At 43.6% G+C, this 20,893-nt stretch overlaps 1 protein-coding gene across 1 annotated transcript in view; it reads right to left on the bottom strand.

Annotated features, from left to right (window-relative positions):
* pgm5 (phosphoglucomutase 5) overlaps positions 1 to 20,646 on the bottom strand; it is a 185,593-nt gene extending 164,947 nt beyond the window's left edge. The window contains exon 1 of the mRNA XM_073048482.1: positions 20,197 to 20,646. Coding sequence (XP_072904583.1) covers positions 20,197 to 20,454 — 258 coding nt within the window. The 5' untranslated portion in view covers positions 20,455 to 20,646. The remainder of the gene's footprint in view (positions 1 to 20,196) is intronic.
* Positions 20,647 to 20,893: the final 247 nt, after the last annotated feature.

Here is a 20,893-nt window from a genome sequence, read left to right as displayed (position 1 = left end):
AGTTGTCTCAGCCAATTACAATGCTGATCCTCTTGTGTTTACCACATTCAAGCCCAATGTGGCTTGTCGGTTGTTGTATTTCACTGTTACAAATGTCATTTCCATTGGAGTTATTTTTTCTCCAGTATAACTTCTTAGTTGGATATCGGCAGGCTTCAGTACAGATTCAATTTGTGAAACGACAGAAACAGCTGAGTCAGTGTCCACTTCCATTTTAATTAATTTGCTGTTCTCTTCTGGTGTAAGCCATATTTTTGTCTCATGTTAGTTTTCACATAGTAGATCCCAAGGCTGCTCAGTCCTGTGATACTCTCATCATTATCAGACTTTTCATCAACAGCATGCAGGTTAGTAGTCCGACTGAAACTACTACTTGACTTTTAATTTTTTTCCCTTTACATTTCCTGTGTAATCCATTTATATTTGCCTGCCTGACATGCTCATTGTATGCGCTCTACCTTGTTTCATATTCTGCAAGTTTCACCTTTAAACCTGCATTGGTCTGGTGTGTGTGGGCCTCTGCCACAATGGTAACACAGTTTGTTCATCCAGGCAGGTTTCTGATTAGTCACTTTCATTCCTGACCATAACTCAACTGTGTCTCTGGCTGCCATTTCCATTGATACAGTGATTTCAACTGCTCTTTTAAATGTGAACTGTGCTTCAGTTAGGAGCTGTATTGAATGCTCTTTTGCAAGATTCCACAAACTAAATGATTTGTCAGTGAAGCATTAAGACCATCATTGAACTGATAATGCTCAGACAACTTCTTCAATTCAGCCACATAAACTGAAATGAATACACCTTCCTTTTTGATTCTGTTTATGAAACCTAATGCATTTTGCAATCGATGATGGTTTTGGTTCTAAATGTTGTAACAGTCAAACTCCAATGCTATCTGTATGCTTTTCCAACTGGTACACATTAAAACTGGCCCTATCCTTACATTGGCTATTTCAATTGTTTCAAAATACATACTGTTCAATTCTTTCAGTATACAATATCCAGTTATCTTTTGTGCAATCAAACACACCAATCTTTCCACTATAACCAGCCATTTCTGCTTGCTTATTTATTTATTGTTATCATCTCTTGGTATTCACTGTTTATGAGCCCATGAATTCCGTCCATTCCCTGCCTGATTTTTGATACCAACATCTTGCTGCACTCTGAAGGAATGAAGAAGTGCTGCACTTTTTTAAAAATTCTGAATGTCTCTCTCTCCCTCACAAAGAAAGAACCTGCTGTGCTTCAACACGTATGTACTCATCTCGGGTTTGTTGTAAATCTTACTCATCACCACTGTAATGTTTTATAACTCCAAAACATAAAACTAATCAAAAGAAAAACACAGAGCTGAGGATAACTTTTGTATATAGGTCACTTTACTTCTGTGAGGCATGCACCTATTATGCAGTTGAATAGCAGCATGTGCCATTCATGTACATATATGCTGTAATAAATTACTTAACCAACAAAGAATCCTTAATCAAACAATATATTTACAATATTACTTGAATGTTACTGAAATGTTAAATACACAACAGAGACGGAGAGAGGCCTGGCTCCTGCTGGCCTCATTCGTTCACCAGTCACCTGAAGGCCCCTGGCTTGCAAATTATCCGCTGAGCTTTCATTCTGTGTGAATGGTGCTAGCATATACAGTTCTAGGCACCACATTAACTGGTAATTGGTTTATCATTGTCACATGTACCAAGATACAGTGACAAGCTTTTGTTTGCATTTCATCCAGACAGACCGTTCTGTCATCGGGGTAATACAAAATGGAGAAAAAAACAGAATACAGAATATAGTGTTACTGTTACAGAGAAAGTGCAGTGGAGGTAGACAGACAAAATGTAAGGACCTTGATGAGGCAGATTCAGAGATCAAAAGTTTATCTTCATTGTACAAGAGGTCCATTCAAGAGTCTTATAACACTGGAATAGAAGATGTCCTTGAGCCTGGTGGTATGTATTCTAAAGCTTTTGTACCTTCTGCCTGAGGAGAGAAGAGGGAAGAGAGGGTGGGAGAGCTCTTTGAATACATTGATTAAGTTCCTGAAGCAGCAGGAAGTGTGGACAGAATTAATGGGGGGTGGGGGGGGGCTGTTTTTTTGTGATGGACTGAGCTGTGTTCACAGTTTTCTGCAGTTCCTTGTAATCTTGTGCAGAGCAATTGCCAAACCAAGCTGTGATGCATCTGGATAGGATCCAGGGAAATCCAAAAGGACATTGGTAGGGACGGGGGAGTTTAGTTATGAGGAGAGATTGATGCATCTTGGAGTTTCTTTGCAGCAGAGAAGTCTGACAGAAGATATAATCAATGTTACGACAGGCTTAGATGGTTTGAACGGAATGGAATTATTTTCCTTAGCAAGATGATTAAAGACAAGAGGATTTAGATTTAGAGGCACTAGAGGTACTGCAGATGCTGGAAATCTGGTGCAACACATACAAAGCACTGGAGGAACTCAGTAGATCAGGCAGCATCTATGAGGGAAAACGAACAACGGACATTTCAGGCCGAGACCCTCCATCAAGACTAAAATGAAAGGAGGCAGAAGCCAGAACAGAAGGGTGGGGGAGGGGGGGGGAGAAGAGTAAGGCCACAAGTTAGCAGGTGATAGGTGAATCCAGGTGAGATGGGGAAGGCAGGAATGTCGGGTTGGGGAGGATGTGTAAGGGAATGATGTGAGAAGCTGGGAGGTGATAAGTGGAAGAAGCAAAGGGCTGAACATGGTGGAAACTGATAGGAAAGGACTGTAGACCATCAAATAAAGTGAAGGAGGTGGAAAATCAGAGGGAGGAAGTTGTGGATGATGGACAGGTTATGAGGGTAGAGGAGGGGAAAGAAATGGGCTAATCGAGACAGAACGATAAGGGTAAACAAAGGGCAGGGGGAAACAGAGGGTAGTAGTTACCAGAAGTTAACTAACCATTGCCATCTGTGGATTTGAGGCATTTTGGTGGAGGAGGTGCATTTAACAAGCATCTGGATTAGCATATAACGTGTCATAACCTAGAGGGCTGCAGACAAGAGCTGGGTGCAGGATACGTGTTGAGAGCTTTGTCTTTTGTCACGAAACAAGTGATGAGTAGCTTCCTCTAATACCTTTGATTCCATAATTCCTGCCTTTTGTTCTTGCAGAGAGCCTTTATAACTGATCGCTTCAAATGCTCAATGGGGAACAAACACCTGCCTTCTAAGCAGTTAATGGAGATTTATGAGCTGATTGTAAATGCTGATACTTTTCATTTTGAGAAGTAAAAATAATATATCATAAGAAACACAAACTATAATGAGTTTGTTGATCTTAACCTTGTCACATGTCAGATAACTCACAATTAAATACTGGAACAGCATACCAACGTCATCATCTGTGCTTCACTTCCTCAAGAAGTCCACACCTCTCATCACCTCTTATCTTTGAATGCTCGAGCCTATGTCCTATTTTTAAAATCAACATTCTTAGCTTTGCAACTGATTGTGACCTCAAGTAAGATTCCCACAAGTTCCCACAAACCAAAACCATCCCCAGATATGCAAAATAGAAAAATAAAAAAGATATGATTTTGTGTCGGACCATTCTACTTTTTTAGATGAACATGTTGACTCCCCTCGCACACACTCCACAAACATGTCAATGCCTTTATGTGCAGAAATCACTCTGGCTTCTATGATATATTTGGTGATTTGGCCTCCAGTGCCTTCTGTGGTAGGGATTTCAATTGCATGTTTATCACACTTTGAGTGAAAAATAATAGTCGTTATTCTGGTCCTAAATGTCTTATCCCAGATCTTGTGATTGTGACTCCTGGTCTCAGATATAGCAGCCAGGGAAAGGTCTTCCTCATGTCTAGCCTGTTGAGATCTCTCATTCTTCTGAATTCTGATGAACACGTGCTTAATTGACCCACTTTCTCCTTATGCGACAATTAAGCCATGTGAGGAGTCAGTCTGGTGAACATTTCATATATGGCAAGTATACTTTTCCCAAATCTTCACACAATGCTGCAGGTGTGATCACCATAAAACCCTGTATGATTCTATTAAAGCATTCTTGGCCCTGGACTTGAAACTTACTTTTCAAATCACTAGCAATCTTTCTGGTCCCTTCACACCAAGATGGCGATCAATGTATTCACTTTCTTAGGTGTCTAAGAAGATTTGGAATGTCCATGAGGATTCACTCAAACTTATGCAGATGTGCTCTAGATAGGCTGGATCTCAGCCTGGTATGGCAACTGCTCTGCTCTTGATTGATTGAACTTACTGAATGGGGTGAACACAGGCTCATCACTTCCTTTCACCCATTTCACCTTCATGATGCATTGTGTCAGGAAGACTAATAGTTTCATCTGCCATTTCTTGTACTTTTAATTCTACCTCTGTTGGTTACTCTGCTACAGTGCCTACAAAAATTATTCCACCCCCCTTGGAAGTTTTCATGTTTTATTGTTTTACAACATTGAATGACAGTGGATTTCATTTTGCTTTTTTGACACTGGTCTACAAAAAAAGACTCTTTAATTTCAAAGTGAAAACAGATGTAATGCCCAGTAAAGGTTTTATTGCTAATGCTGTAGGATATTTCATGTAATGGTCTTACTGTAGAAGCAGTGTATGGATTGCTGTTGAAGATAAGGGACACTTAGGAAATGTGGGTCATCCAATCAGGAAAGTGGAATGGGGAGAAGGTTCTAGAGAAGGCTGAAGGAGTGACTTTTGTGACTGACATCAGTGTAGGTCGAGGGCTTTGTTTGGAAGGATATCAGGAGAGAAGACACTGGAGAGAACCAGCCATTGAATTTGTTCCGGTGAAAATGCACGATTTGATGGAGCCCAAGGAGCAGATGTTTACCAAGGATCAGTGAATATGGCTTTCAGAAGATTTGAGCTCCAACGTGGCACATTAGTAATTATAATGGGCCCCATTTTTTTCCTATCTTTTCTTTACTAACTCTTTGGTGAAGTTAACATTCATAAATATACTTTATTTATAATTGTATGCAGTGTACGATCTGTTATTTCATGCCAATGGATGATTGCGGGGTGGGGGGGGGGGGAGGTTAATCACACAGCATTCACACAAACCAGAGTTTGGGTGGGCGAAATATCCCAACCTCATGGATTTGGCAGGACCAAAGTCGTATACACCCTAGACGTACGAAGCCTGAGAAAGGTGGGTTTCTCGTAGCGGAGTCCAGTGTTGTTAACAAAGGGCTAACAAGCTGCATTTCCAGAGACGCTCAGTAAAAAGGGGTTTCGTTGTGGGGGCTCATCTGGGACTGAGTTTGTTGGCTGCCGTGTGATTGCTCTTAGTGTTGATTAAGCAGGTTTGTGTTTAAGCCTGTGTTAAACTATTGTTCAGGAAAGTGGTTAAGATACGTGGTTATGGACACTGCAGGGATTAAGCATTGGTGCAGTTCAAAGAGATTACCCATAACCAATGCTTGTGTTCTGAGCAGGATGGATATCCGCAGCCCAGAAAATTTGTTGATTAGGGTTTTAAGTGCCGTTAAAGCATTAGGAAATGTTACATTTATGAAGCAGCTGTTTGACCAAACACTGAGCAAAGATTTTGTTTTAGTTCAGACAAGCACTGACGTCATGGGAGTGGATCTGCCTGGTGTGATTGAGGCCACAGGAGAGGAGGAACCATGGGCAGTCCATACCTTCAGAGAAGAGGGTGAGGGTAGGTGAGGGTGCCGAGTTTCCCGTAGCTGAGGACGGTCACTATAAAGACAAGTTGCTCTCATTTCTGCAGAGTGAGGGGTAGGAGTGGTCTGATGTAGAAGATCTAATGAGTCCTCCAGCGAGGAGTGAAAATTCTGAGTTGGTATCAGACCTTACGTCCCTGGTGGATAAATGGCAAAGTGCATCAGCAGAGAGTCGAAGTTATCGTAGGCTGGGAATGTTCTTGGGAGTGAAGCACACGCCTGCGGAGGAGGAGGAATATAAGACTTGGGTGGAGCAGACGTCTCAGATGCTGAATGAGTGGCAGTGCTCTGATAATGTGAAAAGACAGCACCAGGTAGAGAGTCTAAAGGGTCCGGTGGCTGAGTTGGTGAGGTCCTTAAAGGGAGAGAACCCCTTTGCAACTTCCATGGGCTACAATGCAAGCACTAGAGAGCGTTTTCAGCATGACAGGAAGCCCACTGGAGCTTATGGCAGGGTTTAGGAGCATGTTTCAGGACAAGGGGGAGAAATCTTTGGCATACATTTTTCAGCTAGAGAGATAGCTGCATTGCTTGCGGCCCAGAAGGGCCATCTAACTGACTGAGGTGAATCAATTAAGGATGGACCAAGTAGCGAAGGGTGCACAGTCACAGGGCACAATTGTTTTCAGTCTCCGAATGTCTCAGAAGACATGCACCCCTCCCTCATTTGTTGAGCTGATCAAAGAAGTAAGAAAGGAAGAAAACATGATGGAGGAGAAGGAGGGCTCTGTCAACAGGCTACGGTAGTAGTCCTTGTAGCTGAAGTGACCCCTGATGTCCCACAAACGGAAGTGTTACAGGAGTTCATGGGAGATTTTAGAGCTGAGGTATCTCGGTTGTTATTGGCAGGTGCTGTCATCACGCAAAACAAAGGCAATAGGGAGCCGGATCCACTGATGGAACATACTCAACCGAGAACTGCTATTAAAGGGGAGCAACCGGCATTGTCTGTCACAACTATCATGAGGAGGCTAGTGGGAGCCTGCAAGGAGAGAATTCGAGAAACCCTTGTCCAGTCACCTGGTGTTCCGAGCTGCTTTTAAGGAAGTGCAAGCCCATCCTAGGCTGAATGATGAGCACAGACAAGGAACTGTGTGGTACACCCACTCCAAACTTGTCCTGTTACCTATTGGGGAAGTAGCTAGAGTGACGGGAAACCCCATATTTCCCAGAATGCCTGATGCTGAGGCCCTCCTGGTGGATGCTCCAGAAGACCACGAAGAAATTCACGCTTACCTGCTGGGGGACTGGTGAGACCCGAACTGCAGAAGTTGTACAGGTAAGCGGTATGATATTGATTGTCAGGAACACCTTGGAGATGGAGGTCACCCTTAGGCGGGGAGCGCTAATGGCATGACATTTTTCGGTGATTGTGATGTCTAGTTTTCCTGTGAGACAAACAGGGAGAAACCATCTTCTAGAAAGGGAAACATGACAGCCAAGTCATTCAACTTTGGTGACTCCCAGTACCTGGAGGTTGGAAAAGGAGATTGACAGAGAAGATGTTGAAGTTTGAAGATGTCTTTCCTACTGACGAGTTTGATGTGGGTTGTTGCAAGAGTACCTGCCACGCCATCTGAGTGACAGAGGACACCCCTTTCAGAGATAGATCTCAGTGACTGGCACCCACCAAGGGGGACGACATTCAGCAGCATCTCCGGAAGCTGGGATTATCACTGACTTCAGGAGACCCTATGTGTCCCCATAGCGGTAGTGAGGAAGAAGAATGAGAAGAATATGTGTTGATTATCGGACACTGAACCAACACACTGTCCCCAACCAACAAACTGCTCTGAGGATTGAGGATGCGCTGGGCTGCCTCAGTGGGGTGAAGTGGTTCAGTGTGCTGCACCTAAGGAGAGGGTATTATCAGATACCCATGACTGAGGCTGACAAGGAGAAGACGGCACTTTAATGTCCATTTGGATTCCTTCTGTTTGAAAGGATAGCCCGGGGCACATCAGGAGCTCCAGCTACTTTCCAGCATGTCATGGAGAAAACTTTTGGGGATAGGAATTTGCTTGAGGTGCTGGTGTAACACACACAGTCTCATAGGATGGAGAAGTTATGGATTGTCAAAGATAAAGACAGTAACCACAATGGCCAATACCCAAGAATGTGAATGCCCTACACTCATTTATTGGATTTTGTGGGAACTACCAGAGGTTCATGAAGGACTACTCTAAAGTGAGTCACCCTTTGTATCAGCTTCTGTGTGGTTACCCTCCATTGGGGAAGAATGGGAGGAGAATGAAAGGGGAAGATACTAAAGTTTATCTTAGCCCTTTGAAGCCTTTTGGAGCAAGATGGGATGCAAAATGTGAAGAGGCCTTTCAGTTGCAGAAGGAGCTGCTGATGAAAGCATCTGTGTTGGCTTTTGCAAACCCGCAATTGTCCTAAGTATTGCACACAGTCGCCAGCCAAGAGGGCTATATCAAGACCAGAGTGGACTTCAGCAAAATTGGCTGCCACAGGCCAACGATGGTTGGTGACATTGTCTGCCTATGATTTCAGCCTTAAGTTCCAGCCGGGGGGTCGGAACACTGATGTGAGTGCATTGTCCCAATGTGCGCGTGGAGGGCTAGAAGTGGACGGAGAGTGGAAGAGCATTCCTGCACCTGGAGTTAAAGCTATGTGCCAGTTTTCCATCACAGGGAAGTCAGAAGCAAGGCAAGGGCAGGATAGAGCAGTGGATCTTTTGGAAACTTCTGGTTGTGCTATTCCACAAACTTACTGCAACCCAACCACTCTGAATACAAAGCAGTTGCCTGAGTTAAGTCTAGCGAAAGTGGCCGCCACTCAGTGAGATGACCCTTGTGTGGGTACCGTTTGGTCAGCTGTTGTGAAAGGAAATGTGACCCAAGCTGAAAAGATGAAATGCCCTGCTGTATCTCTGCTGCTGAGAGAATGGAACAAACTGGAGTTGAGGAACCAGATTCTATAGCAGGTCATGTCTCCTCCAGACAGGCTTCAGTGTTCCAGCTGGTTCTGCCTGAGAAGTATCGGAGGACTGTGCTGAAGTCACTTCATGATGATTCAGGCCATTTGGGGTTTGACAAAACCCATTGTTTGGTCCAAGATCGGTTCTACTGGCCCCAAATGAAGACTGAGTTTGAAGAAAATAAAAACACAAAATGCTGGCAGAACTCAGCAGGCCAGACAGCATCTATGAGAGGAGGTAGTGACGATGTTTCGGGCCGAAACCCTTCATCAGGAGGGGTGATAACCCATAGATGCTGTCCGGCCTGCTGAGTTCTGCCAGCTTTTGTGTTTTTATTTATTTCCAGCATCTGCAGATTCACTCGTGTTGCCACTGAGTTTGAAGAGTACTGTAAGTCGTGCATTCAGTGTACTTGGAGGAAGATGCTGGCTACAAGGGTCGCTCCCTTGTCGCATTTACAGAGGCGAGGCCACTTGATCTGGTATGTATGGATTTCCTTTCAACAGAGCCTGAAATCCAGCAACATGGCAAATGTCTTGGTTATTACCGATCACTACACCAGATATGCTCGAGCCTTCCCTACAAAGAGTCAGAGGGCGTCCACCATGGCCAAACTGTTATGGGAAAAGTATTTTGTCCATTATGGCCTTCTCAGATGGATACACAGCAATCGGGGAAGGGATTTTACATGAGTTACATGAGGGCTTATACATGAGTTACTGAGCATCCTTGGAGTTGAGAAGTCAAGGAACGACGCCTTATCACACCTCAGGGTGATCTCCAGCTGAGAGGTTCAACTGAACAGTGCTAGATATGCTCGGAACCTTGGAGATCAGCAAGAAGAACAAATGGAGTCAGCATCCTCGGTAGAGATCGTAAAGAGCACCAAATTTCTTGGTGTTCACCTGACGGAGAATCTCACCTGGTCCCTCAACACCAGCTCCATAGCGAAGAAAGCCCAGCAGCGTCTCTACTTTTTGCGAAGGTTGAGCAAAGTCCATCTCCCACCTCCCCCCCCCCCCATCCTCATCACATTCTACAGGGGTTGTATTGAGAGCATCCTGAGCAACTGCATCACTGCCTGGTTCGGAAATTGCACCATCTTGGATCGCAAGACCCTGCAGCGGATAGTAAGGTCAGCTGAGAAGATCATCGGGGTCTCTCTTCCTGCCATCACGGACATTTACACTACACGCTGCATCCGCAAAGGAAACAGCATTATGAAGGACCCCATGCACCCCTCATACAATCTCTTCTCCCTCCTGCCGTCTGGGAAAAGGCTCTGAAGCATTCGGGCTCTCACGACCAGATTATGTAACAGTTTCTTCCCCCAAGCTATCAGACTCCTCAATACCTGAAGCCTGGACTGACACTTTGCCCTACTGTCCTGTTTATTATTTATTGTAATTCCTGCACTGTTTTTGTGCACTTTATGCAGTCCAGTGTAGGTCTGTAGTCTAGTATAGCTTTCTCTGTGTTTTTTTTTTATTACGTAGTTCAGTCTAGTTTTTTTGTACTGTGTCATGTAAACCATGGTCCTGAAAAATGTTGTCTCATTTTTACTATGCACTGTACCAGCAGTTATGGTCGAAATGACAATAAAAGTTGACTTGACTTGACTTGATATTGGGCATTTGGTCACTGCTACAACTGTACACAGAATGAAGCTACTGGATACTTGCCATATTATTTGATGTTTGGGTGCGAAGTAAGATTGCATGTTGACCACAAACAAGAGAAAATCTGCAGATGAGTGGAAATCCAGATAACATATATGACATGCTGGAGGAACTCAGCAGGCCAGGCAGCATCTCTGGAAAAGAGTACAAGAGTCCTGCTGAAGGGTCTCAGCCCGAAACATCAACTGTACTCTTTTCCATAGATGCTGCCTGGCCTGCTGAGTTCCTCCAGTATTTTGTGTGTGTTGCCTGTTGACCTCTGTTTTGGGATTGGTGGGGAAGGTTTGCCACAGAAGACCTATCTTACATATGTGTCTGACATGAGGAGGGGTTTGCAAAAGGCTTATGAACCGGCAAAGGTCTCTGCTACAAAGCAGAACCAAGGAAATAAGTGGAGATATGATCAAAAGATTAGGTTCCAACTGATGCCTGGAAAAAGAGTTCTCATAAAGAAGTTGGGGCTACTAGGGAAGCATAAATTGGTTGACCATTGGGTGGCTACATTTTATGTAGTGGAGAGTCAGATGCCAAACGTGCGAGTTTTCTGGGTGACGCCAGAGGATGAAGATGGACCTGTCAAGATTCTCCATCTGAACCATGTTCTACCTCTGGGACAAGAGGTACTTGTTGACCCAGAGACTGACATGGACCCTACGCCTAGTAAGAGGTCTCTGTGGCGATGTGGGAGAACAGGACAAGCAGTAGAGATGCCTGGAACAGACTTAACCACTGAATGCTGTACGGACTCAGAGGATGAGGAAATGGTGGTGTGGTATATGCTACCTAATGCAAACTCCCCAATAACTGACGAAGAAATTCCCAAAACTTCCGCACACTGATGCAGATGAAATTGAGGGGCGGGGGGTGGAGCACTAGCACTGGACAGGCAGGCTTGCAGTTGAACAATGAAGGGAGACTGGGCTCTGAAGTAACTATGAATAAAACTGAGCTCAGCCAAACGACAGGGTACCTGAGTTGCTGAAAGGCACAAGTAATGGACAGGGGAAGGCCTCTCCACATAGGCAGGAAAGATCCCAGGGAGTGTCTGAAACTGAAGAAGTAGATGATGGGATATGGAGGTCTCAACGAATCACGAAACCCCCAGACAGGTTGGCCTATGTCACATGGGGAGAATAGAGTGTTGTGTCTATTCCACTAGTGAGACATGTCACTGCCATTTACAAATGGATTGGAAGCCCTGACATCACAAAATCCCTTTGAAAACTATGTTATTAATGTGGGGATGATAAATTTCAAAGTCACGAAGAGATGACTATTTTTGGTGGGGGAGAATGTTACTGCTAATGTTGTAGGGTACTTCATGCAATGCTCTTTCTGTAGAAGCAGTGTTTGGGTTGCTGTTAATGATAAAGGACGCTTAGGAATGTGGGTCATCCAATCATGAGAGTGGAACGGGGAGAAGGTTCTAGAGAAGGCTGGGGAAGCGGCTTTGTGACTGACATGGTGGTCAAGGGCTTTGTCCGACGGGAAATGAGGAAAGAATATGGTGGAGAGAACCGGCCATAGGATTTGTTCTGGTGGGAATGTGTAATTTGATGCAGCCCAAGGCACAGTGGTCTACCGAGGATTGGTGAATATGGCTTTCGGAAGATTTGAGCTCCAACGTGTGCACATTTGACTGAGTAATTATAATGGGCTTTTTTTGGTTTTTTAAATTTCTTTTCTTTACTAAATCTTTGGTGAAGTTAACATTCATAAATATACTTCCTTTATAATTGTATGCAGTATGCGATCTGCTATTTCATGCTGACAGGCGATTGCTGGAGGGAAGTTAATCATAAGCATTCACACAATCTGGGGTTTGGGTGGGTGAGACAGCCTAACCTCACAGATACAGTGGGACCAAAGTCATATACATCCTAGAGTATGAAGCCTGAGAAAGGTGGGTTTCTCGCCTGGCTGTTAGCGAGGGGCGAACGAGCTGCATTTCCAGAGATGCCCAGTAGAAAGGGGTTTCACATATCTCTACAAAGTGATCTAGATTAACTACAAACATAAAACACAAAATAATTGATTGCATAAGTATTCACCCCCCCCCCTTTAATATGACCCATCAAATCTTCACTGGTACAGCCATTTGGTTTTAGAAGTCACATAATTAGTTAATGGAGATTTGTTTTTGGAGACCTGCATGCAGACAAGGTGTTTCAATTGATTGTAGTAAAATTACACCTGTATCTGGTCAGTATCCTGGCAAAAAACGACACCATGAACAACACCATGAAAAAAAAGAACACTCCAAGCAACTCCACAAAAAAGTTAGTGAAAAGCACAAGTGAGGAGAAGGATGCAAGAACATTTCCAAGTCACTGAATATCCCTTGGAATACAGTGAAGTCAATCATGAAGAAATTGAAAGAATATCATACAGCTGTAAATCTGCCTAGAGCAGGCTGTCCTCAAAAACTGAGTGACTGTGCAAGAAGGGGACTAGAGATAGGAGAGACTGGGCATATGACAACTGTTACCTAGATACTTCGCCAGTTGCAGCTGTTACGAACCCCGTAACTGGGTCACTTACCAGCAAAGATAGAGAGGTCCGTTGAAGTCTGATGATACTATTTTTAACAGTATTTATTAGTAAAAATACACAAAAATAATATCAATGCAAATATACAGATAATATACGTCATCAATACTAAATCTAAAAGTGCGGGTATAATAATAATCAATAAGAAATAAGCTCTATCGTTGTCTAGGGGATAATGTATTGTCCGATGGAAATATAAAAGTCACTCAGTTCATGCAGGCTGCAGCCTTTGGGGACCGCTGGGTTGCAATGGTTGGAGAGAGAGTGAGTTTTGGGAGAAAAACTTGCCGGCTTTCCTTTTATGATTTCGATCTGTCGGGAGTCCCGTTGGTGTGGCCGTTCACTTGTGGCCTCTCCTTTAGCTAAACCGTTCTTCCATGGTGAGCCCGCCAACCCAGGCAAGGGAGGACGCACACGGGCCCCACTGGCTGTCGCTATTAAACGCTGTCATGGGATTTCTAGCGTTTCTCCTGGTGCATCTAAAGGGGTTGTTCCCCAGACCCTCTTTTATCCTTACTCAGATGTCAATCAGGTTGGGATGATGCAATCCCTCAACCAGCCCACTTTGGTTGTCCCCTGAGGGGCTCCAATGAATAGTACAGTACTCAATACACAATTCCGTCTCCAAGAGACAATGGCCGTTATCAGGGGTTCCGTTTCGCTGAGGTCAGGCCACATTCCAAACCCTGTGTATTCTGCGTGTCTCTCTCTCATTTCCTGGGTCCCAGACCCGAATTAATAGCGATCTTGCGATTCTCAAAAAGGAGGGGGCGACTTTGTACCCTTCGGCCCCTCAGAGTTGTGTCACATTCGTAACACAGCATTATGGGAGAGGGGCAAAGAGAAAGTCACTGCTGAAAAATATTGAAATCTTGACAAAAATTTGCCAGAAGGCATGTGTGAGACTCCAATGTCAGCTGGAAGAAGTTTCTATGGTCTGATGAAACCAAAATTGAGCTTTTTGGTCATCAGGCTAAACACTATGTTTGGTGTAAGCCAAACACCGCACATTATCAAAAGCACATCATCCCTACTGTGAAGCATGGTGGTGGCTGCATCGTGCTGTGGGGATGCTTCACTGCAGCAGGCCCTGGAAGGCTTGTGAAGGAAGAGGGTAAGATGAACGCAGCAAAATACAGGGAAACCCTGGAGGAAAATCTGATGTAGTCTGTAAGAGAACTATGACTTGGAAGAAGATTTGTTTTCCAGCAAGACAATGACCCCAAGCTTAAAACCAAAGCTATACAGAAATGGCTTAAAAACAACAAAGTTAATGTCCTGGAGTGGCCAAGTCTGAGTGCAGACCTCAATCCAAATGAGAATTTGTGGCTGGACTTGAAAAGGGCTTTTCACTTGTGATTCTCATGCTTGATCAGTTTTGTAAAGAAGAACTGAGAAAAATTGTAATGTCCAGACGTGCAAAACTGAGAGAGACCTATCCTCACAGACTCAAGGCTGTAATTGCTGCCAAAGGAGCATCTACTAAATACTGACTTGTAGGGGTGGAATACTTAGTCAATTATTTTGAGTTTTATGTTTGTAATTTATTTAGATCACTTAGTAGAGATCTGTTTTCACTTTGACACAAAAGGGTCTTTTTCTGTTGATCAGTGTCAAAAAAAACAAACTCAGTCCACTGTGATTCATTGTTGTAAAACAATAAAACATGAAAACTTCCAAGGTGGAGGGTGAATACTTTTTATAGGTATTATATTATCACTTAAGTGTTGTTTTATATTACTTCAGATTGCACTACGATCTTGGCACCATTTCACTGTTTTACATTTATCATTATATTTCTTGTTGCATTGTTACTACCATTTATACTGTTTACCCGGTATGCTTCATTAGACTCTGGTCTATATGCCTCACCTGGAAGGACTGTTTGGAGCCCTGTGTGCTAGTGAGGAAGGAGATGAACAGGCAGGCGTGGCATTTCTTCTGCTTGCCAGGAGGGACAGTAGTGGGGAGGAATGAAAGGACAAGGGATGCATGGAGACAACGATCCCTGCGGAAGCAGAGAGTGGGGTTGGGGGGGGGAAGGAGGAGGTAAAGATGCGTTTGGTGGTAGGATCCTTTTGAAGATAGTGGAAGCTGTGAGAATGATATGCTAGATGTGAAGGCTCATGGGGTGGTAGGTAAAAACAAGAGGGGCTTGATCCCTATTAGGGCAGAGGGAAGATGGGGTGAGGGCAGATGTCTGGGAAATGGAGAAGTGGGAAGATGGGGTGAGGGCAGCATCAATGGTAGAGGAAGGGAAATCACATTCTTAAAATATCATCTCTGATGTTCTGAAAAGGGAAGTCTCATCCATTACATATCCAGTGGAAATGAAGGAAATGAGAAAAGGGAATGGCACTTTTGCAAGTGACAGTGTGGGAAGATGTTCAGTCAAGGTAGCTGTGTGATTTATTGGTTTATACAAGTTATCAGTAGACTGTATGACTCCAGAGAGGAAGACAAAGAGTTCAAGAAAGGGGGCAGAGGTGTCCAAAGTGGACCAAGTGAAACTAAGGACAGGGCAGAAGTTGGAGACAAAATTAATGAAATTGATGAGCTCATTATGGGTGCATGAAACAGCACCAATGCAGTTGTCAATGTAGTACAGGAAGAGTTGGGGAGTGATACCAATGTAGGCTTGGAACATGGACTGTTTCACGTAGCCAATGGAAAGCTGGGCATAGCTGAGCCCCATGTCAGCACCCACCTTGTGTCTGGTGAAAGTGAGGGAAGCCGAAAGAGCAATTCTAGATTGTCAGGATCAATTCTGGCAGACAGAGGATGCCAGTGGTGGAGGGGAGCGTAGGTCTGTTTAGAAAAAAGCAAAGAGTTTCAAGGCTTTCTTTTTGGGGAAAAGAAGTGTAGATGGACAGGACATCCATAGTAAAAATAAGGCAATCAGGGGCAAGGGACTGAAAGTTGTTGAAGAGATCGAGAACATGTGAAGTGTTGCGGATGTAGGTGGGAAGGGACTGAACCAAGGGGTCTAAAATAGAGTCGAGGGATGCAGATACGAGTTCAGAGGGGCAGGAACAGGCAGAAACAATAGGCCTAACTGGGTAGGTGGGTTTGTAGATCTTGGGTAGGAGGTAAAAATGGGGTATGGGAACTATGAGTTTGGTGGTAGTGGATGAGAGATCACCAAAGGTTTGTGATGATGCAGAAGACCATGAGTGGAGTCCTCTCAGGAAAAGGAGTTGTAGCTTACTGTCTCGTTGATGTTAATGGGAGCTTGCTGTGTGCAAATTGACTGCCTCTGGTCACCTTTTCTCAGATACTGCCTGGCCTGCTATTTCTTTTTCCATTTACTGATAGGCGTTTCTATTTATGGGTGGAATTGGAACCAAGTATCTAGGAAAATGAAAAGAGAATTCTCTCTTCTCTCCCCTCCCATCAGGCAGAAGTTACAAAAGCCTGAAAGCAGCTATCATCAGGCTCAAGGACAGCATCTTCCCCACTGTTACAAGACTATTCTACAAGCCTCTTGTCTGACCAGTGCTTCCTTTATAAGGAACAACATCTTGGAGTAAAGGTGAAGCATCTAATACCTGCATCTCCCACCAGCTAACCCGCATCTAGACAGGCATCCACACCACAGCCCAGCAATGACAGGGCATCTTCCTGCACTTGTCATTTTGCAGTAGTTTTCCTTGCACCCTGAACAATTTCTCTTCTCCTATCTCCCATCAGGCAGAAGGTGAAAAAGCCTGAAAGCATGTACCACTAGGCTAAAGACAGCTTTTAGCCCTTTGCTTTAAGACTATCGAATGGAACACTTGTACAAAAAGCTGGATTCTAAATCTCACAATGTGTTTTAACATGACTTTGTGCCTTGTCTACTTGCACTGCACTTTCTCTGTAACTGTAACACTTTACTCTATGTTGTGTGATTGCATTTCCCTTGTACTACTTCGATACATTGATGTAAAATGACCTGCACAAATAGAATGCAAAACAATGTTTTTATTATACCTTCATAGATGTGACAGTAATAAGCCAAATACAGGCAAAGCTACTTGTGAGAATGTTCATGGGGTGTGGTTGATGTAAATATCATAGCTGTCTTTCAGTGAAGTTGAAGGAATGTAAGAGTGAGAAAGGTCCAGGTAGATATGGTGATGAGGTCAAGTGAAGAAGGACTAGCGAAGCCTTGTGTGGATCATAAACAGCGTTAGGCCAAATGACATGTTTTAGCACTGCACCTACTGATGTCCTCACTTAACCTATTGAAATCCTTTGTAGATACCGTCTCCTCATATTTTACTACCCCAACTACCTTTCTCTCATTGACAAATGTGGATATATTACACTTGACCTCTTCACGCAAGTCATTAATACAGTTAGTTAATAAGTGAAGCCTTGCACCAACTTCTGATGCACCTTGACAAATTTGAAACATATTCCCTTTGATAAGAAATAAGAACCACAGTAGATTGTTCATCCATCTTTCAATGAAAGCATGGCTGATCAGATCTCTGGACTCATTTCCAATTTGATTCCATTTGTTCTTAAAAAGAAATCTATTTCAAGGATTTAAAATGTACTGAAATAAAGAAATTCCTACTTATCTCAGACTTAACTCATCTTCCTAATACCACATCTCCGATACTAGATTTCTCACCAATGGGGAAGCAATCTCAGACATTTAGTTTATTAGGTACCTGAGAGATACTTTTGTTTCAATGAGATTTCATCATTCTCCTGAACTGCAAAAAGCTGAGGTTCATTCTGATCAAAGTTAGATATGGCCCTTGTGGCTAAAAGGATCGGGGGTATGGAGAGAAAGCAGGTACAGGGTTCTGAGTTGGATGATCAGCCATGATCATATTGAATGGCGGTGCAGGCTCAAAGGGCCAAATGGCCTACTCCTGCACCTAGTTTCTATGTTTCTATGTTCCCCAGAGATCAAGCAAAGTGAACATTTGCTGGATATATATATATATCCTTCCCAAAGTAAGATGATCATAAGCCAACACAATACTCCAGATGTAGTCCCACTAAATCTTTGTAAAGTTGTGGTAAGATTTCCTTACCCTTGTATTTCATCCACCTTGCAACAGATGTCAACATTCCACTTCTCCTCGTAATTAAAAGTTGGACAGCTGTATACAAACTGTCATATTACATACAGCCCTTCATCCAAGTAATTAATACAATTAGTTAATAAATGAAACCCCAGCACTGGCTGATTATGCAGTTGGTCAAAATGTCCCATTTATCCTTCCTCTCTTTCTGTCTGTTTAACTCAATGTGAAGGGTCTACATCAAAGGTGTGTTTTATATATATACATGCTGTGTTCCTGATCACTGAATTATGGTGGAACTGGTCTCACTCTAAGACACAATACCGATTGGCAGGTTCAATCTTTACCCTACACCATTAGCACCTACACTCAGCAGCTATTTTGTTAGGTCCACCTATACACCTGCTCGTTAATGTAAATATCTAATCAGCCAATCATGTGGCAGCAACTCAGTGCATAAAAGCACCCAGAGATGGTCAAGAGGTTCAGTTGTTGTTCAGACCAAATATCAGAATGGGGAACAAGTGTGATTTAAGTGACTTTAACCATGGAATAATTGCTGGTGCCAGATAGGGTGGTTTGAGTATCTCATAATCTCCTGGGATTTTCACATACAACCGTCTGTAGAGTTTACGGAGAATGGTGTGAAAAACAAAAAAAAAACCATTGAATGGCAGTCCTGTGAGCAAGAACACCTTGTTAATGAAAGTTCAGAGTAGAATGGCCAGACTGATTCAAGCTGACAGAAAGCCGACAGTAACTCAAGTAACCTTGTGTAACAACAGTGATGTGCAGAAGAGCATCTCTGAATGCACAACACGTTGAACCTTGAAGTAGGTGAGCTATAGCAGCTGAAGGCGGCAAAAATAAAATTGTCTGCAGAGTTTTTGGTAAGTGGGATCAATACAACAAATTCAAAAATGGTAGAAAGACCATTCACTTCAACTACATCTTTTCCAACTTACCAACAGCCATTAAATGTATTTTGAAGTTGAGATGTGATATTACAAACATCGGTGTGACATTAGCAGACAGTTTGTGCCCAACATATCCCCATGAACAGCAGTGTGACAAGGTGAGAATAATAAACCTGATTTCTTGGTTGATCTTCATTTGAGGGATGAATATTGACTAGCATGCAAATCCCTTCCTTTACTCCAAGATACTGACAGAGAATTAGAATCCCCCTACAAAGGGAAGCTTCTCTGATAATGCAGCAATCCCTCAGCTCTGCACTGGGTGCTCATATCTTTGTGCTCATATCTCAAGAGTGAAATTTGAACCCTTGACCTGCATTCTCCACAGCAAGAGAGGGCTACCCAATGAGCCACAGCTGACACCAGTACAAATACTCTTTGGCCAAGGAATGTAGCAATGAATAATTAACCATTATATCTGATCTGAAGTATAGACCCAGCTAAGCCCAAACCACCCAGGCTCTCTGATTCTGCTATGAGTGAAATAAAAAGTATTTTAAAACCATCTGTACAAGCATTTGAATTTCCAAGGCATGGAAGAGTGCCAGTAAATGGCATTAGTATAGATAGACAGGTGATTGATGAACGAGTTGGGCCGAAGGGCGGGTTTCCGTGCTGTATGGCCACAAGTCCCTTCCACTTAGGCTGGGTCTGTTTGCTGAGTGAATATAGGGAACCATTCTAAACCAGATTAGAGCCTCCCCTAGTGGTCAGGGAGAAGCGATCAGCGAAACTCCGATGTTAAAACCCAGTCAAGTCAAAAGAAACAACAGACCAGTTGTGCCGAAGGTCCTGTTTCCGTGCAGTATGAGACCAGATTCCCCTCAGTAATGCATTATACAACGACAATACTACTCATGGCATCTGTAAAGTGAGTGGATAGGTTTTGGTGGGGGGGGACAATCTTTTGCAACTCACTGAATTATCAGCTCATTTAACTATAACGCAAATATCGGTTCCTGATGTTCAATTAGAAACAGAAGTGTTTTAATTCGTTAAGTTGCGATTTGAAACGAAAAGAAACAAATGGGGGGGGGGCAGAATTACAAAGTGGCAGAGATTCAGGGGGTAATTTGCACACCCTCCAATCTTTATGGAATAATGAAGAGTAAATATTCACCTTCATATCTGTAGGAAATATTCTGGGTGAACGCTACATGCCCCAGAGTGAGGAATTCAAGGGGAAATCTACAGACTATATAGTAATAAGCCTGATAGTAACACACCGTCCTCGTTGTCTTTGCGTCACATCACCTTATATTGGGATAAGTTAATAGTTTTTGAAAACTTTCTGCCTCTTACCCCGTTGGCAGCGGCCATCTGCACAATGGTCTCTATCGCCGATCTGCTGAAGTACCGACCATCACTTCCCAAAACCATAGTGCACCCCTGCCTGTCCCTCAGATCTATAGAGGACAGGACACTCTGGATAAAGTTCTGCAGATAGTTCCTCTTGTTTTCGAAGACAGAGGTTTTCTTCCTCAATCCGCTGGTCCCGGGTCTCTGGTCTTCGTAAGGGACGGTCTGGATAGTCACAACAGGGATAGGGATGTTTTCCATGATCCTCCTGCTCCGCTAATACTGGATGCTGCTGATACGAGTTCACAGACTTTGAACTAGGAGTCGCTAACAACACATACATACACATACACACCCACACACCACACACACACACCACACACACACACACACACCCACACCCACACACACACACACACACACACGTAGTAAAAGAGCAAGAGGCGTGGCGAAGCTAAGACGTCGCAGTGAGTTACCGCAACGATATAAAAATAGCCCTTACAAGGAAAGCATTGACTTGCGCCAGTGTTGTAACTGGATGCGCTCTGCGTGCATTGCAACCAACCACTTGTTCAGGGGAATCAGCCCCTGTCACTCCAAGCACAGCCACCTCCTCCATGCATCCAGGACTGGTTTAAATCTGTCTCCCAACAATTGCAGCACAAATCATCCCTCGTGTAACGGCACTCTCGATTCATTT

Source organism: Hemitrygon akajei, chromosome 6 (assembly GCF_048418815.1).
Source record: "Hemitrygon akajei chromosome 6, sHemAka1.3, whole genome shotgun sequence".
Taxonomy (NCBI): Eukaryota; Metazoa; Chordata; class Chondrichthyes; order Myliobatiformes; family Dasyatidae; genus Hemitrygon; species Hemitrygon akajei.
The sequence above is the reverse complement of the archived record's forward strand: the minus strand, read 5'-3'. Positions and strand labels throughout refer to the sequence as shown.